This window comes from Mustela nivalis, assembly GCF_964662115.1.
Source record: "Mustela nivalis genome assembly, chromosome: 9".
Lineage (NCBI taxonomy): Eukaryota > Metazoa > Chordata > Mammalia > Carnivora > Mustelidae > Mustela > Mustela nivalis.
In genome coordinates, this window is record NC_139028.1 from 26,293,832 (window position 1) to 26,318,882 (window position 25,051).

At 54.7% G+C, this 25,051-nt stretch overlaps 1 protein-coding gene across 25 annotated transcripts in view; it reads left to right on the forward strand.

The window, feature by feature from the left end:
• GRAMD1B (GRAM domain containing 1B) overlaps positions 1-25,051 on the forward strand; it is a 242,487-nt gene that overhangs the window by 192,289 nt on the left and 25,147 nt on the right. For 16 of the 25 annotated variants that reach the window (XM_082683735.1, XM_082683746.1, XM_082683755.1 and 13 more), the window contains 6 exons: positions 4,602-4,812; positions 5,647-5,667; positions 10,796-10,816; positions 22,444-22,528; positions 22,944-23,047; positions 23,809-23,904. In XM_082683735.1, coding sequence (XP_082539861.1) covers positions 4,602-4,812; positions 5,647-5,667; positions 10,796-10,816; positions 22,444-22,528; positions 22,944-23,047; positions 23,809-23,904 — 538 coding nt within the window. Of the gene's footprint in view, positions 1-4,601; positions 4,813-5,646; positions 5,668-10,795; positions 10,817-18,259; positions 19,093-22,443; positions 22,529-22,943; positions 23,048-23,808; positions 23,905-25,051 lie in introns of those variants that run through there. The other 9 variants (XM_082683754.1, XM_082683758.1, XM_082683759.1 and 6 more) reach the window with 3 other exon arrangements.

Below are 25,051 nucleotides of genomic sequence, written 5' to 3' on the forward strand. Positions count from 1 at the left end.
ATGATCCCATGATTCTGGGATTGAGCCCTATATTGGGCTCTCTCTCCTCAGTGGGGAGCCTGCTTCCCCCCCAACCTCTGCCTGCCTCTCTGCCTACTTGTGAGCTCTGTCTGTCAAATAAACAAATAAAATCTTAAAAAAAAATAAATTCCCAAGATTTTGAAACCCAGTGTAATACTATTATTAATAATAGTGGCAGAATCAGACTCATGGCACACCGTGAAGTTTGCTCGAAAGATGCAATAGTGTAGGGTTATGAGCTACATGGGAATTAGTTTTGTTTGCTCAGGAGGACGTCCAAAGTCTGTAGGATAGTGGGGTACCTTTTATTTACTTATTTATTATTATCATTATTATTATTTTTAGAGAGAGCATGAATATAGGGGGAAAGGCAGAGGGAGAGAATCCTAAGGAGGCTCCACTCCACGACCCTGAGATCATGACCTGAGGTGAAATCGAGAGTTGGACACTTAACTGACTGAGCTGGATAACGGAGTACCTGTTAAAAGAGTATTAGCTACGTAGCACATCTAGTGGTGATTTTGCTGAGTTAGAACTACAGCTTTGAAGGTGTCTTCTTGTATAGTGAGGGGTCAGAGCATGGGGGGAGTGTGATGGGGGAGTAGTTGGGTTTAGTCTTGAACAGTAAATGTTGGAAGAGTGCTTGGAGGGGGAAATGGTATTTTCAGAATGAGAGACACTGACAAATGTGGAAGGGAGACAACATGGCACCAGGATCTGTCATTAGTCCTGGATGGCTGAGGCGGGGAGGGGGTCCTCTGGGAGGAGTAGCCAAGGGTGATCCTCAAGACCTTCGAGAAACTTCTGTGCCATAGTTCGGAGAACAGGCTTTCTTCTAAGGGGATAGGAAACCATAGAGAGCTTTGAACCAGGGGAGGGGATGGTTAGAATTGCAAAATCCCTTTTTAGAAAGTTCATTTTGATAGCAAAATAGATACTGGATTGAAAACTGGAGGCAAGAAGCTGATTCCTTCTTTTCTTTCCATCCACCACCACCCCATCCATCCTTCTCTATCTGTTCACCCAGCCGAGAAGGATTACTCAGTGTTGTTCTGAGAACATGCTCTGTCATCAGGCCTGCATTTCAATCCCAGTCTTGCCACTTACCTGTCTGGGTGACCCTGGGAGAGTTACTGAATCTGTCAGTAATTCGCTTTATCATCTGAAAAATGGGACAAATAATAATACCCACTAACACTTCATAGATTGGCTGGGGGATCTCAATAGGCGATCGCATCATAAACACTTGGCATCAGGCCAGGAACTCATATAAACATTCAGAAACCTGTATAGCTATTTTTGTTAGCAGGTTGAAGGCACAGACTTGGTTGGGAGTTGTCGGGATACTGGGGACTGGGAAAGCCATGAGGATTGTTAAAACTCGAATGCTATTCGATCCAGTGGACGTGTACTGAGCCCCTACCACTTAGAGAGCCTCCCACTGGGTGTTGTGGGGGCGGGGGGGGGGCACAGGTGGGTGCTTCCAAGAGCGTGCACTGGGCAGAATATGTTAGATGCTCTAGCCAGTTCAGTGGCGGAGGCTTTGAAAAGCTTTTCGGAGAAGGTGGGGTTTGAGATGGGTGTTAAAGGCTGGGTAGGACTCTGGTAGGTAGATACGGGGGTGGGGTGGGAGTTGAGGGAGGGACCCCTCACACTCAAGTAGTGATAGGTGTGGAAGTCAGGAGCCAGGAGGAGGAGAGTGGGAAGAAAACCAGGGGAGGTTATATAGGGCTATACTCGAGAGCTCTCAAAGATTGTGTAAGGAGAGACAAAGTACCAGGGTACAGTAAGTGTCAAAATGATTTTCCCTCAAGAACTTTGAATTCCATTTTGAGGATTGGAGACTTTAATGTGAATGCTGGGAGGGGGGCAGAAGAAAGATGCTATCAGGTTTGTATTCAGAAAGGTTGAATGCCAGAGGTGTGAATGAGCCCAAGAGAGGAGGGAGAGAAAGAGACTGCCTAGAAGACCATCTGGGGAGAAGCTCCGCAAGGGGCCCTGGAGGGAGAGGAAGGAAGGGTGGCAAAGAGCTTTCAGCAAATAGAATTGATGGGATCCAGCAACTGGCTCTTTGCGAGGTGAGATGGAAGTTGTGGGTCTGCAGCCCCAGAGACGGGGAATGAGAATGCTGTGGAGAAGCGGCCATAGCGGGAAGAGGTTCAGGACCAATGGCAGGCTTGGCTTTCCGTCTGAGGGGCTTGTGAGACGTGGGTTTGGAGGGAGTGTCCCCTCGGCTGCAGATTGCTGGGCTGAAGTGAGCAAGTGATGAGAGCCGGAAGCAGGCGGGGAGGGAGTCTTCTGCTGCAAGGCACAGGCGAAGTCCTGTGAAGCGGGAGATGGTGTGGGCAAGGAAGGACTCACCTTCGGGGAAGAACCACACTTGGGGTAGAGTTAGCAAAGAGAAGCCAGCGTCTGAGGCCGGAAGAGGTGTGTGGCATCCGGAAGGGGAGGCGAGATCTTCAGGAAGAGCTCAGATGATCAGTAGCCTTAAAAGCACAGAGAAAAAAGTGACAAAGGACTGTACAAGTTTATTGACTGACGTTTTGACGGATGCATGGAAGGCCCAAAGTCAGGTCTCCTTGGATGGCTTATGGTGGGTCAGCTAAGAGGAGGCCACTAGGTGTTGAGGGAATCTCAGAGACATTTTGACCATTGAGTGTGAGGTTCATGTGGTTTGGGGCAAGTTGGAGTGAGTTTCCTGCAGGTTAGAATTTTTTGGCCCACCCCTTACTGAATCCCTCCTCGATAGCCTGTTCTCAGTGGGGATGGAGAGTTTGGAGGATAAGATCTCCTTTCATTGCTGCACTTGGGATCACCATGTGTTTCGAGGTCCCATTACGGAAGGGAAAAAGTGGAGCTGAGCTGTGGGCGTGTTGGGTCTGAGACGGGCGGTGCTAGCCGTCGTCCACACTCTGGTGTGTCCGTGAGCAAACTCCTTGAGGTGAGGAGTAGAGTTCCTGGCTATGCTTCTAGCTAAGTAATCCTAGAAGACAGAAAATCCTTGGAATACTGGTGAGCACCTGAGTCCTCCTTCTGGAGGCCGTGTCCCACCGTCCCCTTGCCACCATTCCAAGGCTCTGCTTTTCTGAACCAGGAAAAGGAACATAATTTCCTCTCTCCAGGGTTTGCATGTGAATGAGTTGGGGCGGGGTCAGAGGATAAAGATGGTTACGGGATGGGAACTCAAAGAGCTTCTTTTCTCTAAATCAAGGGTATTGTTAGTATTTTAAGTGAGATCTAAAACTTCGATCTGTTTTAGTGTGAAGCAAAGCCTCAGGTCTTACCTTTCACTGTCCACACGTACATGGTTTTCATTGCAAATGGGTTCCATGGGACATCTGAGGTCACAGCTTGATCTTCATGCAAATGACTGTGTTCCCCACCCAGCATGGCACTCCCTTAGGGAAGGCTGGGATGAAGGGGCCCTCACAGCCTTGGATCTGGGCTGTTCCAGAAGCCTGGCCCTGCTCTCTGACCACTGAGTGGGTGAGAGAGACCCTGGGCTTCTCATCTGCCCCCCGCCCCCACCCCTGCCCTTATGCTTTCTTTGGCTTTGCAGTCTCATCCTTGCTTTCCTTCCCTTTTCTCCTGTCTCTTTCCCACTTAACCTTGTCCTTGTCCCTGACTTCTCTTGCTCTGTCCTCTCAGACCAAAGCGAACACTTGTTACAACGTCACAGTATTCAGTTTTCCTCCCCTCTTCTGTCTTCTATCCTTCTTTTCCATCAAGAGCTGAAGCTCAGTATCCAGCAGTAAATACACAGCTTATAAGCCTTGGTGTGCAGGGGTTCAGGACCGTGGGGCATATAAGATACTTGTTGGAAACACGGTTGGGTGGCAGGGACTCTGGAAGGTGAGAACTTCTGCTGTGTTCGTCTTCGCCCTGGGCAGGGGACGCGGAGAGCAGTACGGCTTACAAGGAAGTACTCTGGTGTGTGTGAGTTGCAAGTCAGGAGACCCAGGTTTTGTTTCGAATGCCTCTGCGATCAGAGGACATCTGAGCTCCTCTCTGGGGTGCACGGGCTTCATTTTTAAAAATAAGGATTAGGGCACTTGTCATTACTACCTCCGTGGAGGATTGTTTTAAGAAGCTAGCGAAATAGAGTGCACGTGACTGCTTTGAAAAGTAGGATTATTTTTGACCATTTTTACAGGCACATATGTGTAAAACAAAATGTCGAAACCAGATCTGCAGTATTAGATGATCTCTCATGCGTCTTTCGGCTCCTAAATTCTTTTTTGGAGATGGCTCTTGGCATGTAATAGGGACTCTGACAATATTTGGATGGATGGACAGACAGATGGTCGGATGGATGGATGGATGAATAGCTAAATGTCTAATTGCCCTACTTACCCCTTCTAGTCCTATTTCCATTTCCCGTTGACACCACCGCCCCCTCCTGGCCAGCAGCAGTATTACGGTGCCGTGAGCCCGTAGCCCTTCTCTCCCTGTTTCTCCCCAGCCCCAACCCTGGCTCCCTGAGCTGGCTCCTTGGGACCCGGCTTTGGCCTTCAATCACTGACTGCCTGTCTTTCCTCCTCCCTTCCCACCCCACTCCCTCTCTCCATCTGCCCCTGCAGCACTGCCAGTAACTCAAACCGCAGCACGCCGGCCTGCTCCCCCATCCTCCGCAAACGGTCTCGCTCGCCAACCCCGCAGAGCCCGGACGGAGACACCATGGTGGAGAAGGGCTCAGATCACTCCTCGGACAAGTCCCCGTCCACGCCGGAGCAGGGCGTGCAGCGCAGCTGCTCCTCACAGTCTGGCCGGAGTGGAGGCAAAAATTCCAAGGTGAGCTGGACCCCGCCGCCGGGGCCTCTCCACTTCCTCCTTAGCTGGCTGCAGGGAAGCCAGTGCGGAGGAGGGGGGGTGGGGGGGGGCGGCGAAGGGGGGAGACCTTTCCCCGAGGACCCTTGTGTCAGTGAGGCAAGGGTGGGACAGGCAGGGTTGACCCTAGCCCAGTGTTCTCTTCTCAGCTCAGCCCTCGGAGTGCCCCCCCAGGGAACTCATTACAGGATTCCACGCTGACTGTTCTCTCTCTTGGGGCGAGGGAGCCTCCTGGACCTTGAGATTTGGAGAAAGGGTGCTCTGGGGACCAGGAGGGACCATCTGTTTAGTCCCGCTTCCTTTTTCAAATTTGGGGTAGAAGGGAACATGATTTGGGACAACAACAGGGCCAGGAAGAGAGTCCTCGGGAAGGGGGATGTTTTTTAACGTCCACCCTGGCTGTCTCTCTGCCTTACCTTTGGTAATAACCCAGTAGTCCTTTGGCCAGGAGGGTGGTGACCAGGCCTCTCTGTCCCTCCCAAGATGCTGTTGCCCGAGGACCCGGGCCTTTGCCTGAGAATAGGCATAGCATAAGCCCCAGAGGGGTGCCTGGGCTACAGATGGGTCCCCAGAGATTTTATCCCCTCCCCAGTCCTTTGGGAAGCAGGAGATATTCTTTGCCTAGATGCTCCTTCAAAAAGCTTCTGTTTACTGCTGGGCTCCCAGGCCCTGGGGAGGGGAAGGGGGCCCCTGGGAGGCACGGGAGCTGGCTTCCCATCTGATTTGTCTTTTGATTTCTTGTTCTTCCTCTTCTTCCCCACCATTTCCCAAATACCTCCTTTGCATGCATGGTCTTAGTCTCACAAGCGCCTCTCAAAAGTAAGCCATCTTTTGTCTCTGTCTTTGGTCTCCCCTCTGGTGTTGAATTGTCTGTAGTGCTCTGCACCCCCTCCCTCCGCCCCCGCCCACTCTGGCCCATGTCTCGCTTGGTCCCTTTCCCAGAAGGGCCGGCCCTGCTGCCCCGTAGCAGGCTGGCTTGACGTTACTGAGGGACCATTCCTCTTGCGCCCAGAGTCGGAGAACAGACCTGTCTCCCGTCCTCCCCGTTCTCTGCCTGCTCCCCGAACACTGCCTTGGGTTGGGAATCTCTTCCCTCCTTACATGGAGCCATCTAGAAGCAGAGTCCTGCCGGGGCTTCCTTTGTTGCTTTGGGGAAGGGAGGCCCCATCCAGAGGGGCTTCAGGTCCTGAGAGTCCCTTATACCTGCTTTGCTGGGTGAGTCCCGATTCCCCGGACAAGATGACTGAGGGCGACAGATGCCCATAGGGAGGTCCCCAGTGCGGTAGAGCGACCTCAGGAGCTGCACCTGGCACCCTCCCTCCCTCTACCTGCCCACTGCCCAGCCTCATGGCCTCTGGTGTTCTCAGGACCCTGAACTGTGATCAGAGCGGGACTGTTCTCCCAGAAGGGCATGGTGCTGACATCTGGCAGTTGGTGGACGTGGGTGGTGGCCCCTTCCAGGCCTCGCAGCAATGCAGCCCGGTCAGGGAGTCAGTGCCGGCGTCCGCCCGGCCCCGGGCCCCCGGCCCCCGGGATTTCAGAGGTCCGAGCAGAACTCGGAGTACAGGGAGAGCCATAGGTATTTTAGAACAGCAGGGCTCAGGAAATAATCCCCACGGGGGAAAGGAGGTGGGATGTCGCCCGGAGAAGAAAAAGCAGAGGAATGGCTTAATAATAGTCTTGAGCCTCTCTAAGTGTTTTGGGGAGGAGGAGGAGGGCGAACAGCTGTTCTCTTTCCTGAGAGAAGAACAAGAGACTTCAGGGCTAATCCTAGAGTCTGTGACCTTCAGGCTAAAAGCTTGCCTCTGAGGACTTGGGACGGTGGCTGCTTGCTGTAGGGAGGGGGAGAGGAGCTCGCCCTGTGTGAGGGAGTTCTCTGCGCCGCCAGCACACACACACCCCCGGCGCCTCAGCCCTCTGGCTGGGGACAGCACCCATGTGGCCAGACACACGCATCAGGTTGTTCCATCCCTCTGGTCCTGCCTACGGACTTTGCACACTTTTCCATCCCAAGGTGAAGCCACAGGCTTCTGGCCCTCTTACCCCCATGCCTAGCAAGGCACTCAGTGGCAGAGGCAAACCTTACTGATGGCCGGCAGTCCCCACCCGCGGGGGGCCGGTGCCTCTTCTGCCAGGTGCTGGGTGGAGGCGAGCCCTCAGTAAGGAGAATTTTTAAACTTCTCCTGCTGAATGGCAGCTCTTCTCTGGGAAGCAATCGTAAAGACCAGTTACCCGCCCTGGGCAGCGCACAGTCTAGGAGGGGAGAGAAGACACATGCCTAAGTTGTCCACAAACCAAACCTGGCTATTAGAAGCCAGGCTGGGGCCCTGAGAGGCAAAATGTGGCATAAAGAAGGGACCACGAGCTGAGGGTGAATTTCAAGTTAATCGTGCCCCCCCCCCTTTCATAAGGAGGTGATGGGGCAGGGGAGAAGGTGAAGGGGGCTGGGTTTTATTTTCCCTTTGAAGAGCTCAGGGGAGGCAGACACATAGTCTGGGAGTCCCCTGGTTTGGAGAGCTGCAGAGGTGAGGTGGGGATACCCCTCCCCCCACCCTCTAGGTAGATGCTTGTCTCAGGTTGACCAAACATATCCATGGCAAGGGATGTGGTAGCCAGAACGGCCGTCGCTACCCAGCCAGGCCACCTCCCTCAGTGCCTCCCGTCCACCTCACAGAGGAGGAGACCTCCTGTGTTTTCCAGGCAAGCAGGAGAGGGTTCCCCCTTGTCCCTGGAGCCAAGGTGTCCTGCTGTATCTGTCTCCCCTCCCCAGAGCCTCCATTTCCTCGTGTTAATCTGTAGGGGATCATGCTAAGGAATCAGTAAGGCCCCACACCTGTGAATCTTTAACTAGACTGCGGAGGCTGACCCTTCCTGGGTGCAGCAGCCCTGCCCAGAGCAGCGGGCTAGAAGATGGTCATGGCTTCTTTCCTCTTCCCTGAAACCCCTTGAGTTCCTGCCACCACCCACCTTCTGCTCTGTAGTGCTGGCTTGAGGCCACTAGGGGGAGCAGGCGGCCGCTACATGTGGCCAGGAGCTCCTGCTCTAGGCTGGCCCTTGCAGAGGTCCCCCCAGAACCCTGGTTCCAGGCTGGTTGAGCTGTGTCATCCCGGCTCAGTGGCTTTGCTGCTCCTCTCCCCTTGACTTTTGACTTGTCTTTCAATTCTAATTTCTGTGGTTTTCTTTCCAGTATGACAGACTTAACCTGATCAAAGTAAGAAGTCTCTCTTATTTCTGACCTCCTCTAAGTAGAGCTCCTCTCTCCCCCTCCTCTGGTCCCCCTGTCCCCATCTTCCCAACTCCAGGAGCCTTTGCACTGGGGAGATGTTTTTAGGGAACATGGGTCTGTCTCTAGGGGCCTTGCATTCCTTTAGTGCTTGTTCTTGAGACCCTTTCCAGGAGGTGATAGAAATGTGTTCCACACTGTCTTTGAGTATACTTTCCTTGACGCCCTTTCTGGCCAAATCCATTTATGACCTGTCAGAAAAGCCTTCACCCCCATGCCTAGTTCTGTTTTTTCCCATGCTTCTGGCCTTCTCTGCAGAGGAGGGGCATTTCAGGGAACCTGCAAAGGCAGATAGCCTAACTCATGTCAGGGGACACCTCTGTTCTCGCTGCACCGGGGCCTGGGAGCTCCCTCTGATTTCCCTACCTCCCTGAGCTGGGCACTCAGCCCTGGGAGAGCAAAGCCACGAGGGTGGAATTTGCCTCCAGGAGGCTGGTCAGAGTTCAGAGACCCGCGCCCACAGTGCGTGTTCTCAGGAGCTACTATGGATCGGGGCGGGGGGCGGGGGGCATTTTCCTCAGAGGTTCTCCCATTGTGCCTGGAGATGGCTGCTTGGGGTAGAGTCTCACGCTGAGGGAGAAGACAGAAGTCCTCGCTTTTGATGGTACATTTCACATTTCAGTACTTGGGAGCACAAATTCTTCTCCTGCCACCCCTTTCCAGAAGAGCAAATATCACACACAAAGGTGTCCCACAGAGATGGGACACGGGTTCCGTGATCAAGGCTCTTTGTCACTCTGAAGCCCTTTGTTCGAAGCAGATTCAGAAAGCACGCATAGCTGTGTGGCAGTACAGGAAGAAAAAAATCTACTTCTTCTGTGTACCTTAGGCAGGGGCGAGAACACCACATAGGAATGATCATAAAGATTCTTGGGTCCCCACACCCAGCCCACGTTCATTCCTGTTCCCCCTTCCCTCCTGGGGTCTTCCGTGAAAGCCAGGACAGTGGGGTAAGGAGCCAGGGGGCAGGTGACAGAGCATTTTCTCAGCTGTGAAGCAGGTGTCTGAGGGCCTGGCTTCGGGTTGATGAAGTGCTGGGACCTGAGGAGCCATGGAGGCTGACCGCACCTCTCCACTTCTGGGGGATGGGGCTTAGGGAATGCCTGCACAGCCTCGTGCCATGTGATCTCAGGGCAGGCCCCAGGAGCGAAGACCTCCCAAGGTGAAGGTCAGGGCAGACGCAGCCTGTGCCCCATCCCTCTCCTCCAGGTACGGGTGGCCTTCGCCAGATGTTTGCAGGTGAAGACTGTGACTGTAGCTCCCTCAGCAGGGCAACAGTTGGTTGTAAGTAGTCAGATGGGGCCCCTTTCCCCGCTAAGACCTCTGGATTAGAGGAGAGGGTAAGGCCGTGGTTTGAGCATGTGGCTTGCAGATGGGCCATAGTCACAGCCTTTGTTGGGAAGCGACTATGGGGAGAGCATCTAGAGAGTTCTTCTGGTGGAGAGAGAGAGAGCTGGCCAAGGGGGAGGTTGCAAGACCACGCTTTAGTCACCTGCCCTTTACCCCCACCAGACATGCTCCCAGTTGACATTCTGAGCCCGTGAATGACCTTTCTTTCCCTTAGGAGTCTGAACCTGTTAGACAAGGTGGGAGGCGGTGAAGGTTGCATTTGGGCCCAGAATCCCCAGCCCTGTGTGTAGTTGTTGACATGCAGACACGGTTTCCCCTACCTAGTGATTCTCGCTGCAGTTAATGCCTTTGGCAAGCTTCTTAGTACCAAAAATATTCCATCTCCAGTCTATAACTGTTGGATCAGCACCTCAAGGGTTGGGGTCCAGCAGCTCTGTGTGTGTGTGTGTGTGTGTGTGTGTGTGCGCGCTCCTATCTGCCTGTCTGTCTGTCTTCCAAGTGGGGTGTGCATAAAGGACTCCTGGCCATAGAGATTGGAGGTAGACAGAGCACAGTGTCAGCCACGCCTCTCAGTTGCCATGAAAACAAGTCACCTTTGCCCAGGGCCGCGAGCCGAGAGCACCTGAATTCTGGAGCTGGCCCGGAGTCTTGATTTTGTGGGTAACAGAATGACAGCACCTCGAAGCTGGAGGCACCATTAGCAATGATGTGTTTCGACCTTCCTGCCGGGGCAGAGCCCCCGGTACTCCCCAGCCTCTCTCACCTCCTCGGCCAGTTGTGGAGTGGAAGGAGAAATGGCCTCCTCTGCTCCCCGAGAATGTATCTGGAAGAGGTTTCCAGGCAGCCCCTTCTCTTCCTTTTCCAGAAGGGTCCCCTCCTGCCTTGTGCAGAGGGGCTGACTTGGGGCGGAAGGCTGGGTTGGTCTCCGTCTGCACTTTGCTTCTGGTCAGGGCCCATCTGGGGACTGGGTCTCGGATGCCTGCCGCGCATCCTTTCCCCCCATCAGAGAACCTCGTGATGGGGCTCCGACTCCCTTCCAGCTGAGCTCTGGCTGGTGCTGCCGCTGCCTGCCGCCCCGACCTTGGTGAGGCTTCCAGCATGGACCTGCCCTGGGCCTCCTTTCTGGATCTGTCTTGAGAAAGGAGGACCCCTCTCGAGCAGCCACCTGGGAAGCATTCAGCTGCATTGGGGTTCCTCTTCCCTGCCCGCCCTCTGCTGTCTGTGTAACCTTCCCTCAGGAGGCCGGGCCTAGCCTGGCCATTCCCGCTAGCCCTTCCCTGACTAATGGTACCTTCTCTTATTTTGTCCTTTCAGAAAAGCCAGAGTTGGTATAATGTAAGTATCCCTGTTTCTCTTCTGGTCGGGTGGGTGCATGGGAAGCGGGTGTGGTGGGGGTCGGGGGGTGGGAGCCGTCGGAATGGAGAGGGGCGGAGTGCGTTGGGGCTGCTTCAGGGGCTTGAACCAGCTGATGGGCCCCTGGCTGGCCCCCCGCCCCTAAAGACCAAACACACTGGTTATCCTCTCTGCAGCAGGGCAGGACTGCTGGTGAAGGAGGCTTTGATTCAGGACAGACCAAGGAGGGATGGCCCTCCCTATCCTCCCTTACACCTGTGGGCAGGGCTCCTCCAGTCCCAGGGGAGGGGACCAGGCCGGGGAGGCATCCAGAGACCACACGGAATTCTGGGATGGGGACAGCTCTGGGGCCTAAATTAGGACCAAGGTTTCCTTCCCTTAGTAGAGACATTGTGGGGAAAATGCAGCCAGACTTTTCTCTGATAGTAGAGAGGCCATTCCATGTAACGGAATTTGACCTCTGCCCCAAGGCCCCCCTCAGCTAGCCCAAGAGGCGTGTGCCTTCTAGAAGACAACCACTGCTCTTGGGTCTGTTGTGCAGGTGTAGCCTGGGGTCGTCCGTGGTGGCGGCTCACCCAGCCACTCCGTAGCCAGAACTTGTGTTGTGGACTAAGCTGTCCCGTCCAGGCCCACAGCCCCCACCACACAGACTGGCGGCAGCTTTTTGAACCCCCCCATTCCCACCCCCGCTCCCGCCCCCGCCCAGAGAGCAGCTGACCGAGGTCTCAGCCATCCGGCAGCACTGCACTCTGCCCTCTGGGTCTGGGCCGCAGAGGGCCTGGCCTCAGGCCGCCGTCTTCCCGCCCAGGGCCTGGCGCTCCCCACACTTGGTCTGCTTGATCATGCAGGTACCACTGCCCGCTACCCCTGGCCAGGCTGTACCCCAGGGGGCCTCACGGGCATGTGGAAGGGGTGGGGGAGAAGGTGGCTGGGAGCGAGGGGTGCTGTGCACGCCTTGGGGGGAGGGGAGGCTTGCACTTCATGTAGGGGCTTGTTTCTGATCCTAGGGTGAGGTGGGGTGGGGTAGGGGGATATTTTCACACACGGCTCAGGGATGCCTGGTCAGCCCTGTGGCTTCTGACCTTTTGCTGCTCAGCAGCCCTGCCTGTCCCTGGGGAGCTCTGCCCACCCAACCCAGCGCACCTGAGGCGGAGGCTGGAGGGCTGCACTGACGGGGTTGAGCTGTAGACTGAGGTGGGCCGAGGTGGCCTGTGTCGGGGAGAAGCCAGACGACGCCCCCTGGTTCCGCAGCCCTTCCCTTTAGACCTGCCATGGTCTTCAGCCCCCGCGCCACTTAGAGCTCAAATCCTGGAGGTGATAGAAGCTGCTTCTGTGGGGGGGGGGCACTTTCTTGGGAGCTATGTGGGGCCTCTAACATCCTTTGCCTGAGAAAGCCTCCACCGCTCTGAGCGGCATTGCAAAATTAGTGCCCCAGAGGGAACAGGAAACAGGTGGCTGCAGACATGTTAGCCCATTGAAACAGCCAAATTTGGACATGCAGGCCCCCCCCTCCTTGTCATGGTCTTTCTCTCAGTCAGGCTCTTCTGTTCCAGCTCGCTTTCCCTTTCCTTGACTCCAGGCCCTTTTGTCTCTGGCTCCTCCTCTCCTTTCTCTGATTTCCATTCTGGGGCTGGCTCGCCCTCCTTCTCTGATACCAGCCCGCAGTTTTTCCTTCCCCTCTGTGGCTTCCCTATTCTGTCACCTCAGGGCTTCCCTCTGCCCCTGCACATCCCAGCAGGCCCCTGAGCCCTCGCAGAGTGAGGGACAGGAATGGATGCCAGTCACCACAAGGGCCCAGAACTCAGGGGCTCTGACGACACGTAAGGGGGAGACGGCAGAGGAGCTGAGAGTGGCCAGACCTGCTTCCTGCCTGAGCCCTTCCGCTGGAGACCCTCCCTGATTGCGCAATGGGCCCCCACGCAAGGTCATCTTGCAGGCCTTCCTGGGACTCACAGATGGTCAGTGTCTCCTCCAGCTCCCGTCCCTCACCCCGAATAAATTACGGAAGCATGACAGACTGACTCCCCACTTGGCACAAATCATTAACTCAGAGACCAAGTGCACAAGGGACTAAACGCTGCCCCTAACAGCCCCCTCTCTGGGGCGCGTGCTCTCGCTCTGGGGTTCTCGCAGACTCCAGGCGGCCCATCCAGAAATGTCTTCTTGTGGCTCCCTTTTCCTTGGCTGTTTCCACGTTGCAGGCAGAAGTGGCTCCTTCCATGTGCCCGGGTCCTGCTCTGCTTCCTCGGTGGAAGCCTGGGGCAGGCAGGGACGGGTTGCAGAACGGAATGATGGGGAGGAAGGGCAGGGAAATAGTAGGGAGACTCTGGGAGGACGAGAGGGGACAGGGGGGGACCTAAATTGCAGGTGTCAGGGGCTAGTTTCTCTTTCCACTTTGTCTGCATGTGTTTTCACATCGGGAGGGAAAGGAGCAGCTGGTGTGTCAGGAAAAGCCCTAGAAAGGCTGGCTTCAGGTAGCCTCGGGCTGCTGCTCCCGCAAAAACCCTGCTCTCCCCCCGAGACCAAGACGATACCCTGGCTTTGGACTGCCAGCTTCTGGGTGTCTGTGGAGGAAGCAAGGTGCTGCCTGCCCCACACAGCTAGTGTCACCCCCATCTCTGACCACTTGGATGTTGTCAGCGAGCCTATCTGTAGCACAGGACTGAGTGTGGTGGTTCCCCTAGGCACCGTTGTCCTGCCCTGCTCAGGAAGCTACCACCTGGGGGTTTCCCCAGAGCCACGTGACTCGGGGTCCATGGTGTGGGGTCCCCACAATCTTCCCAGCGCTTGCACCCTTGGGGGGGCTGACACCCCCGTATGTGTTTGTGCTCTTGCGAGCAGAAGCCTCATGCTCCCTAGCACTGCCTTCCAATAATACATCCACAGTTTTCCAGAAGGCACTTAACTTGGCCTCTGTGTTGCCCCATCCCCCCTTCTCTGCGCTGCCAACAGCCCTCTTTGACACTCAGGGGAGCACTGTAGCTGGGTTGCTGCCTAAGGGGCCATCCTTCTGCAAAGGCTTTGTCATCCCAGCTCCGGGACAGTCACACGTGTCCTGGTCAGCTCGCGGACCGGGCGTCCTGGCGGAGCTGCTGACCCTTGAGAGAACACCTGGGGTTGTTGAGTGGCTTGGGTCTGCTGGGAAGGAAGCCCACCCAGCATTTCCCCAACCCCTTCCTTTACCTTCCTCTCTTCCACATTTTGCTTTTTTTTCCCTGCCTCTGATACTTGTGTTTCTTTTTCTAGCCAGAATAACACAAAGCATAGGGATCATGGCAGACTTCTGTAATTTCCTGGGGCAAGATTCCACTATTCTCCTTTCAGAGGTGGAATTTGTGATAAATATTCACTAATTAATTTAAATTCCGTATAATTAACATACATCGCGTTGTTAGTTTCAGAGGCAGAATTCAGGGCCCCGTCAGTGGCATGCAGCTCCCCGCGCTCAGTCCGTCGCGCCCTCCTCCGTGTCCATCACCCAGTTACCCCGTCCCCTCTCCCCCCTCCCCTCCAGCAGCTCTCGGTTTGTTTCCTAGAGTTGAGAATCTCTTACAGTTTCTCTCCCTCTCTGATTTTATCTTATTCTAGTTTTCCTTCCCTTCCCCTATGTTCATCTGTTTTGTTTCTTAAATTCCACAGAGTGAAGTCATACGGTGTTTGTCTTTCTAACTGACTTCTGTTGCTTAGCCTCATACCCTCTAGTTCCATCCACATCATTGCCAATGGCGAGACATCATTCTTTGTGCTGGCTGAGTACTAGTCCATTGTGTATTGATACCACATCTTCCTTATCCATTCATCTGTCAATGGACAGATGTCTGGGCTCTTTCCATAGTTTGGCTTTTGTGGACATTGCTGCTATCAACATTGGGGTGCACGTGCCCCTTCAAATCACTGTGTTTATATCCTTTGGGTAAAATCCCAGTAGAGCAGTTGCTGGGTCGTAGGGTAGCTCTATTTTAACTTCTGTCCTGTGTTGTGGACTTGCTACACCAGCTTGCATCCCCCCTAGCAGTGGAAGAGGGTTCTGCTTTCCGCGCCAACATCTGTCAAGGTTTCCTGACTTGTTAATTTTAGCCATTCTGACTGTGTGAGCTGCCATCTCGTTGTTCCACATTTGACTTTCACCTAACCTGGCCCGGGAGGAGCTGTCACCAGGATGGCAGACCACTCTGGCCTGAAGAGCGGGGACCATGGAGGGAATAAAATCTTAAAAAAAAACTTAAAAAAAAAAAGACCTTCCCAGGCTTGATTGTATCCATGCCTCCTTACGTTTGTGCCCCCCCCCCGCCAACTTACTTGATGAACCCAGCTTTTTTTTTTTTTTAATATTTTATTTATTTATTTGACAGAGATCACAAGTAGGCAGAGAGGCAGGCAGAGGGAGGGGGGAAAGCAGGCTCCCTGCTGAGCAGAGAGAGCCCGATGTGGGACTCGATCCCAGGACCCTGAGATCATGACCTGAGCCAAAGGCAGAGGCTTTAACTCACTGAGCCACCCAGGTGCCTGATGATCCCAGCTTTATTCATCAAGGCTCCCAGCTTGAGAGACGCAGCCCCAGTAGACATGAAGTGGTGGGATAAGCACAAACGGGGCTTTAGTTTCAGTAGGAAGCCAAGAGCAAGGTTGGAGGTGGGAGGGGGGTGCATTCTGTCCCCCAGAGATGACCCCTGTTGGGTTCAGTAGGCTTGCATCTTGGATGAAGCGGTCACGAGTCTTGCTTGGTGCCTTGCCTTGTGTGGACACAGGTAACTGTCCTCATCGGCTTCACCCCTTCCTGAGCGGTCAGTCATCATAGCAGCCCAGAGAAGCAGCTTGTCTGAGGTCCTAAGTTAGGAGCCTAGGCCCTGGCGGCTGGGAGAGACTTAGAGCCCAAGCTCCCCTCGATGCCCCGGGATGGGGGTGCTGGCTTTTTTGATGGGGAGGAAGGGATAGTGCCAGTCCTGTGGGATGACCAAGCAGGTCTGCCGGCATGAGATTGAGAGCAAGAGAACAAAGCCTTGTGGGCACGAAATGGGGACATTAGGGGGACAGCATAGAAAGTGGAAGTCCAGAGACAGGACTTGCTGCCTACAGCCCCGTGTGCTTCCGTCAGCTCTGCCCGTCTCCCCAGTCTCTTGACTTCCGCTCCCCGGACTGCCATCCTTCACCTTCTCCAGAGTGGTCCCCGCTCCCACGATGAGGCCAGTCTCACTCCCCTCTTTACCTTTCTGCGTGAGGCTGTCCCACCTGCGTCTCTGTCCTCTCTCGGCTCATTGCCACCCTCCCCGCCCCCAGCCCCACATCTGGCTCCTCCCTACCTGGCTTTGGTTGGAAGGCCAGGATTTGAAGGTCTTAATTGATTTCTTCCCAGGTGGGTCTACTACTCCACCAAAATCCATCTGTTTTTCTCTTGGGTTCCTCGACCCCACCCCTCCGGTGTTGTACCCAGGGAGGGGGTACCATTTGGTTCCAGCTCCCAGTGTTTGCCATGCAGTTAATGTTTAGCTCAGGGTCAATGCCCTCTCCTCAGGCCGGGAGCTGCCTGCCGCCCTGCCCTGCCCAGCCCAGTCCATCGTGGGGGGTGTAGGAGACAAAGGCTGAGCACTGAGACTTGTCTCCTGGGGTTATCTCTCTTGGGTGTGTCCTGACTCTGTCTCACCCAGTAACTATAGCCACCAGGCCCATAGCAATACAGAAATATTTCCGGAATTGCTTGAAGGATTCAGCTTTCGTGGTCCATACACTGCCTAGATCTCGGGGTCTGGTATGGCCCAAGAAGAGAGGCATTTTGGTCACCCCAGAAAATGGAACTGCCAGGGTTCCCATCCTACAGTGCCAAGGATAGGGCTGCTGTACACAGAGCAGAGAAGCTTGAGTGTATGGTATGGAGTGTTGGCAAGGATCGAGCACCAAGAAGTGCATACGGAGTTGGGGATCTGGGTGGTATGCACACGTCAGATGCGGTGTATGGAGGAACAGGAGTGGGATATAAGGAACGTGTACATTGGTAAAGGGTTTCTGAGCAGCAGGTCATGCTCTGCTGTAGAAGCCAGAGCTGTTAGAGGCGTAGATCCTTCCTGGCGAGGATGAAAACCTGATGGAGGAACTCTGCTGCATGGGTACCAGTGGAGGCCGAGAGGCTGGGTCCAGTGTGCAGATGTTGAGAGAGAGAGGAGTTTGGGGAAGGATTCAGACTCCTTGTCTATTTTTCCTAACACCGTTTAACCAGTTGACTCTGGGTTCCTCGGAGTCAGAATCTTTGGGGAGTCAAGAATCTCCATTTTTTAAAGCTTTATTTTTAGAGAGAGAGAAGGGGAGGAGCAGAGGGAGAAGGAGGGTGAATCTCAAGCAGACGCCCCGCGGAGTGCAGAGCCTGACACGGGCTCCGTCTTGTGACCCCAAGATCGCGACCTGAGCCGAAAACTAGAGTCGGATGCTTTGCCCCCTGAGCCACCCAGGCGCCCCCAGGATTTCCATTTTCAGTGCATTCGTTAGCTCTGTTTAGAGTCCGCTCGTGTTGGAGTCCTGCTGGTTCAGACCTCAGAATCTCCTAAGAGGCACCAGTCCTCATCACATGCGGGCTTGGGACCCTCGCTACACGGAGGGCATTGCTGTGGAGGGTGAGGCAGGTGCCCCATTTGTTTCAAAGGTCTAACTTTTCCTGGGGACCCATGTCTTCCCAGTCCCAGTGCTATGCATTTGCTGCCCTGGCTTCTCTGTCTAGATCCCTTTCTGGCCCCACTGGCCTGACTCTCCTTCCTCTGCTTCCCTAAGTTCGCGCTGTTTCCTTTTAAACCCTGCTGGGGCCAGAGTCTCTGGTCTTAGCATTGCTAGTTGGCCCTCAGGGTCTGAGGAGCAGCCTTGGCCTGGATTCCCCCTCCTGCTAGTGCTGGAGGCAGGGGAGGGTCCCCGGAACTGGTGACCTCAACTTCTCCAGGCAATCTGCCCAACTTCTCCCCACCAGTACATCCGGGGAGAGAGGAGCCCAACTCCGGTCCCCTTGCTGGTGCGATGCACAGGGAGGTCCGTGGACCGGTGGGGCAGTGACAGGAGTGTGCTCCAGAAGTCCCTGGCTATTAGCGTCTCCAATTTCAGATTTCATCATAGCAGCCGTGCCCCTGGCACCTCCCCCTCCCTTCCCCTCCTCCCCTCCCCCCAGAGCCCTGGCCAGCTACTTTCCATTGCAGGAAACATCTGCTGGGGAGGCCAGACTAGGCCAAGGGGTTACTGGAGGACGTTGGCCAGTACCATCACCCAGATCCTGTAACTTGAGGCATGTGTAGGACTCCGGCCCTGCCCACCCACCCACCCTGCCTCCCCCCTGCCACAGGCGGCTCTAACAAAGAAGTTGTTTGCTGGTCAGCTCAGGAGAGCACATTCTGGGGAAGGAAAGGAGTGTGTGTGTAGGGGTGGGGGTGAGAACAGGCCTTGTCGCCACAGCCCCTGGTGGCCGCTCTGCCTGGGAGAGGGCTGTGAGTCATAGGGACCAGTGCCCGCCCAGCGGAGAGATTGCACAGTGAACGGGCTGTCTTCTGGGACGGGCCAGACGGCGCTGGGAAGCCGGGAGTTCATTCTCTCCCCGGAGTTTCTGACCAACTGTGAGCGGGGTGTGAGGAACTAGTGGGGTGCACCCCTGGACCTGGCTGTGGGGTCATCCTCTTCTTGCGCGGCGTGTCCATCAGGGGCTGCTGTCCGGAGCCCTCCAGCTGGCCCCGTGCACCTGCCGTGTCGTCTGCGTCTTCTGGCCTCAGCTGGCCTCTTGGAGTGGTTGTCCACACTGACCAGGAGGAGGGGTCCCACCGCATCCCCTCTGGGTCACCCTCAGCCCATAGACCAGCCACCTTGTTGGAGCCAAAGTGGGGTGAAGCAGAGCCTGGCCATGGGACACTGGCCGGCCAGCGTGTCCCGAGAGCCGTGCTGACCACACCCTCCCACTTGGGAGGTTTCGTGCTGGAAACGGAGCTCTGGGAGACAGAAGGAGGCCAGTAAGGGTCACACAGACCCTCTGCCGAGAAGCCAGCAGTTTGCCTCTCTGCGTTACCGGGCTGATTATTTTCATCCTGAGGGCACAGTCGGGAACCAGAGCTCCAGGACCTGGGCTCCCTGGGGAGGAGGAGCCGTGGGGAGCGATGGAATCTTTGACTGAGTCTGGGGTCCTCTTGAGCCTCCTGCTGGAGCAGGACAACCAGCCGTTGCAATGGTACCTGAAGAAGTTTCCGGATCCACCTGTTGGTGCAGAACTCTGCTGCTGGCATGAATCTGAGGAGATCCCAGCCGTGAGTGTGCAGCCCAACTTCTCTGGGCCCTTGTGACCGTTCTGCTGCACCCCTGTAATTCCCTACTCACTCCTGCTGCCTGAGGGCTCCCCCCAGACCTGACCTTCCTTGAACCAAAATCCTCTGACCGTTTTAAATTAAAGTGGGTGAGCCACGCCTCACTTTCCGAGGAAATTGCTCTAAGAGCACAGGGGTGAGACAGAGGGTCGAGGTCTTTTGCGTCAAAAGGATATATGGGTGGGCGGGGGGTCGACCTGGCGTGTCTCTAGAGTCTGGGAGGCAGAGGCCCGCCTGCCATCCATACTGGCAGCCTGGGAGCATCAGGGCACTGACCTCCAAGGCTGCGTTAAGGAGTCCCTGCACCCAAGCCAGTGTTGATGGCACCGGCAGAGTTGAGAGGTTAGCTGGCATTGCCCTCCCTCTCCCCTCGGCCACAGCTTTGTTCGGAGGGGAGGAGAGGAGCGGAGCGGCTCCCTCCGTTTGCCACCAGTCTGGTTGGGAGATGATGGCCAGACGCCAGGTACCTACGTCCACCTCTGTCAATGCCTGAGTTCTCTGCGGAGGCGAGAGAGAGGCAGGGGCGAGGCAGCTGTGTGGAGAGCACGGGAGAACAGGAGGACTTCCAGGCTTGGATAATTGGTTGCCTGATGCCTACTTAACACCTGAGGGGGCCTGGGGCCATCTGCTAGGCTGCTCCTCGGGCTGATGGCGGAATGTGGTAAAAATAGGAAGACTCCCTTGCTGGAGACTTTTTTTAAAAATTTTTTAAAGAAATTTAATTGTAAAGAACCTAAAACTTGGGACGCCTGGGTGGCTCAGTTGGTTAAGCAGCTGCCTCCGGCTCAGGTCATGACCCCAGCATCCTGGGATCGAGTCCCATATCGGGCTCCTTGCTCCGCAGGGAGCCTGCTTCTCCCTCTGACTCTGCCTGCGACTCTGTCTGCCTGTGCTCACTCTTGCTCGCTCTCTCTGACAAATAAATAAATAAAATCTTCAAAAAAAAAAAGAAGAACCTAAAACTTAACCATCTGAAGTATTTGTAAGGATTTCTCAGTTCTGTAGCGCTAAATGCATTCACACCGTTCTGCACCCAGTTTCCAGAATTTTTTCATCTTGAAACACTGAAGCTCTATTACCACCCCCCGGGGCGGGGAGGAGACCACGCCTGGGCATGAGAGACAAGTGGGTGCCCCCAAGGAACCCCTCATCGTCTGAGAGGGTGTGCTCTGCTAGGGCACCCATGTTGCCCTGTTGGGACCAACACCGTGAGGCACCATCACAGAACAGTGGCTCAGACCAGGGACCCTGGGGCAGGCTGCTTCGCTTTGTGCTCTCCTCTCCCACTTCAGAATCCCATACCTCAGACAAGTTGCTTAACCTCTCTGTGCCTCAGCTTCCTAGTATATAAAATGGAATAAGGGAAACAGCCTGTGGTCCGGTGAAATGATGCATGGGAACGGCTAAAGGCAACGCGGGGTGCGTGGTCATGACTCATTTCACGTTCGCTCAGCTGCAGCTGTACAGGGTCGCTTAGGCATAATTAGGAACTTAGCGACGATCAGGTGGGCGAGCAGGGGTTTTCATTGTGTGGGCTGTGCTCTGCAAGGCCAGGGCGCCGGCTGGATGGGCTTTCTCAGTATCAGTCTGGAATCAACCTATGGGCAAGAGGAGTGTGGTATTTGGAGGTTTCTTTAAAAGTCAGAGGATAGGTTGGTTTCTAGATATTCACTCCCAGTGGCCCTGATGCTTGGCTCAGACATACAGGAGGTGACTTTGGGCTTCTACAGCATAGCGTGCCTTTGGGGAAGGTAGCTGGGCACTGACTACTACCAGGATGGCTCATTTTATAAACCAGCCAAGACAGAAGTTTCAAAGCCAAATTAACTGTAGACAGCAGAGCTGAAAGCACTGTCTTCTCTCTCTGTCCTGGAAATCCTCCCCCAAACTGAAATCCTGCCATTCCTCTGTCCTCCAGCTTCCTGAAATATTCCCCTTGCCTCTAGCACAAAAGCCAACAGGCCACTTAGCTCAGCTCGCCAAGCAGGTGCCCTGAACGTGGCTTGCTCACGGGCCACTCAAGCTTTGTTAGAAAGCCAGAAGTCACCGACTAAAGCACGTCGTGTTGCTGCCACAGCTGTATATCGGTGCATTGCCAAGGACGTGGATGGAAAGTGTAAATGGCCAAGACCTACCTGTCACCACCATCAGGACAATCTGGGGGCACTCCCGGCATGAGTAGGCCAGTCAGTGGCTGGGGGGCAGGTGTCTCTCTGTCGTGATGCGTGGCTCTTCCTGGGTCGTGTTCTCGTCTTCATGTGTCATCCTTGGGTTCCTTTCAGCCATAGGATATGCTGCCTTTATTTTTTTTTTTAAGATTGTAATCTTAGATCAGGTTTCCTGTCTGTTCAGCTGACTGAAGGAATTTCCAAGGAGGATTTGCTAAGGCAGTTTATGGGGATAGGTCTGCACCCAAAAAGCTGAGTGGGCACAGGCTCGGGGGGTGGCTCAGGGGGAGCAGAGGACCTGGGATGCAGAAATCTGTCACTGACCAGCCTGGGGCCTCCTGGGCAGGGGTCTCCTCTCGGGCCTTCATTTTTCCCATCGCTAATGGAAGGGTTGGGTTAGATGGGCTTGTAAAAGGTGGGGAGGGCCTCAAGGTGTTGTGCCTCCAAGTTGCCAGACACACTTTTAAATTCTCTGCTTCTGTGCTTTTTCTAGTACTGGTTTTGTGTTGTTGTTGTTGCTGTTTAATCTAGTCTTGGTAAAGTACAGTTCTCCCCCACCCCGTTTCACTGAGATACAGTCGACAAGTCCCATCGTAATAGTCTTCCATTGTAGGATTTTTCTTTTCCAGTTGTGAATGTCGTACCCAGCCAGGTACTTACTAGGTCAGTGACGATAACCACTGCTTCTAAGAGATGCACTGAGTACCGTCGTATTTTGGGTACTCAGGGGGAGTACCTTTCAGGCCCCCGTTTTGCTGTCAAGGTGGGACTTCCGGCTGGCAGAAGGCAGGACAGCAGTAGCTCTCGTGGTGGGTCCTGGGAAGCTCCCTGGAGCGGTCCCTCCTTCCTTTCTCTTCTTGGTATCCAGTAGGGCCCTGCTTAGCATGTTTGACATTTTCTCATTGATGGACACTGGATACAAACCCTTTCGAGTGTCTGATTCTCCCTGGGGTGCTTATCCATACATGCTGAAGCCCCCAGGCCTCACCGGGCTGCGTAGGGTCTGTGGAATAACAGAGCCTCATCTTCGCCCTTTAAACCTGCCAGCAGGTGCTCTTGCTGTGTCTTCCTCCCCATCCGCACAGAACCTGGGGACGTCCTGCTAACCTCAGTCATTGTCGCGCAGGTATTAAGCCCAACTTACAAGCAGAGAAATGAAGACTTCCGAAAGCTCTTTAAGCAACTTCCAGACACGGAGCGTCTCATTGTTGGTGAGCCGGGGACCCCGAGAGCAGGGGGTGAGAGCGGGAAGGAAGTCTGGGCTGGGCACCGTGTGTGGGATGGCCCCCGGCAGAGAGCCCCGCCCAGGATGAGTCACTGCCACTCTTCCCTCTGCAGGTGGCCCAGCAGTGAAGGGTTGGGGTAACCTGGATGGGGGAGGGGTGTCCGTTGACTTTTATCAGCCTCTACTCCCTCTGATTTTCTCTTCCTCTCTGCCACCTCCCCCGAGGTGTGAGTTTCACGTCACATCAGCTGCTGGGGACCCCCTTGGCCACTAGTTCAAGGGTCTCACCCACCTCGTGAGTGGCAGGCAGCAGAGCTCCCGCAGTGCTGGTGGGAGGGAGGGCGGGCCTCGTTGGTAGTGGTTCGCTGAAGATGCTTCCTCTGTCCCCCATCCTACCGCAGATTACTCATGTGCACTCCAAAGAGACATTCTTCTTCAAGGCCGACTCTACCTCTCTGAAAATTGGATCTGCTTCTACAGCAACATCTTCCGCTGGGAAACTCTGGTAAAGACCTGGGGCTTTCTCCCTGGGCTGTCCCCTTGGCTAACACTGAGCAAGTCCCCTACTCTCCCCCTTTGGTTGACTTCCTGCTTTACCCACACCTTTGCATAAAAGGACATGCCTGAGTCTTCAGGGCGAGATCTCCTCTGCCCTGTCTTCCCCTCCCTCCGTCTTGGGTGCGGAAGAGAGCATGAAAGGATTTGCTTTTGGCTAGTGGGGGTAAGCATTCGGCAAGGGTCATCGCAGGAGGTGGAGTAGCTGAGTCCAAGGGGCGTTGGCCTTGGCACTCAGGGCCGGGTTGAACGTTACCTGGGTTTTCCACCTAGTGAGCTGTGTCTAGGGAGGCTAGTCCTTTATTCTTTCTCTGCCTCCGCATCTTATAAAATAAAGCAGAAAGAGATAAGCTGGTGACTTTTATGGTTCCATCCAGCGTCATTGTCCTGTGTCTGTGTAAGTGCCAAGCAGCGATGGGGTCTGTGCACATTGATCAGACTGTGTAGACAGGAGAAGGCAGGCTGCCTGGACCTGCAGCTGAGACACCGCTGGGCTGGAGGCGGGGCTCAGCCACCACCTTGCTGCGTGGCCTCTGGGAAATAGGGAGCTAAACCAGGTGATGTCTAACGGGGTTCCTTCCAGGTTTAGAAATAAGTAAACTGAGATGTGATTTCCTCCCTCTGAATGGGCGCCACTTAAAACACTCGTGGCTGACTCAGTGAATGTCTCTTCTTGCTTGTTATCTGTTCTCCGTCCCTGTGGGGTGCCAGCTGACGGTCCGTTTGAAAGACATCTGCTCCATGACTAAAGAGAAAACAGCTCGCCTCATTCCCAATGCCATTCAAGTTTGCACTGACTCTGAAAAGGTAAGTGAGGCTAATCTTGGACCTTCTACTCCCTGGCACCCCAGTCCCCAGCACCCCCCACCCCATTTCTGTATTTCTGTCCTTCAACTGCATGAATATGGAGGCCAGGAGGATGGGGGAGGGGGATGGGAAGGTGATGGAGATGGTGGGGACCACCTCCATTGGATTGGAGTGTTTGGAGTCTGAGCAGGGGTGAGGACGGAAGGTCAGTCCATTGGACTTGGAGCCAGAGCACTTGAATTTGAGTCCCGTCACCATGGGTGTGGCATGTAACGTCTCTTCACTTACGTTTTCTGACTTCCTCCCCAAATACTACGGACTCAGTTATCCACGACCATGACACCCATGTACTCTAGTGAGAGAGACCAGCCCATGGGGCCCAGGCACTTGGGACCTCCAAGTCCACAGTGGCCCTGAGTCCTTCGGTATTCACCCCTGCTTTCCAAGGCGCATGTCCCTCTGCTTGGGAGGTTTTCATCTCCATAAAACAACTTTCCTCACCCACTGACTGGACCCGGGTTAAGTGGTGAGCCGTGAGCCAGACTTTGGGTAGGAGAAGACAAACCTTCTCACCCTCTCATTCGCTAATTCAACAAATATTTGAATACAGTATGTGCTGGGTATGATTTTGCATATTTGGGGTACAATGACAATCAGTCATTCCTATGACAAAGGCTTGAAATGACGTCACGGATTCGAAAACACTGAATTGTACAGCGCTTTGCAAATATGAGTTGTTACTACCTATCGGCAGAGTCCGGTAGGAAGTAGATTGTCAGCCTGGGGGAAATGTGGAAGGTAACCTATACGGCCGAGGAAATACTGGGATCTTTGACCTTTAACCAGCGCCTGGAGACTGAGAGATTCAGGGCTGGGGGTGGACGAGGCCTGAGCCGAACACAGGACTGCAGAGCCCTTGGACTTGGGGAGTTCAGTGGCAACAGCCATGAGATTTTGGGTCAGGTAGTCTTTGGTTTGAGTTCTGTTTCTGACATCAGTCAGCCTTGGGATGACATAAGACCCCTAATCCCACCAGCTTGTTTCTCTTGATTAGGCATTGGCCATTAGTTTCTCTTCCAAGCTTTTGTGTGGTTGTTAGGTGAAGCAGCGTTTAGATCATGCTCACGACATCTGGATCCCGATCATT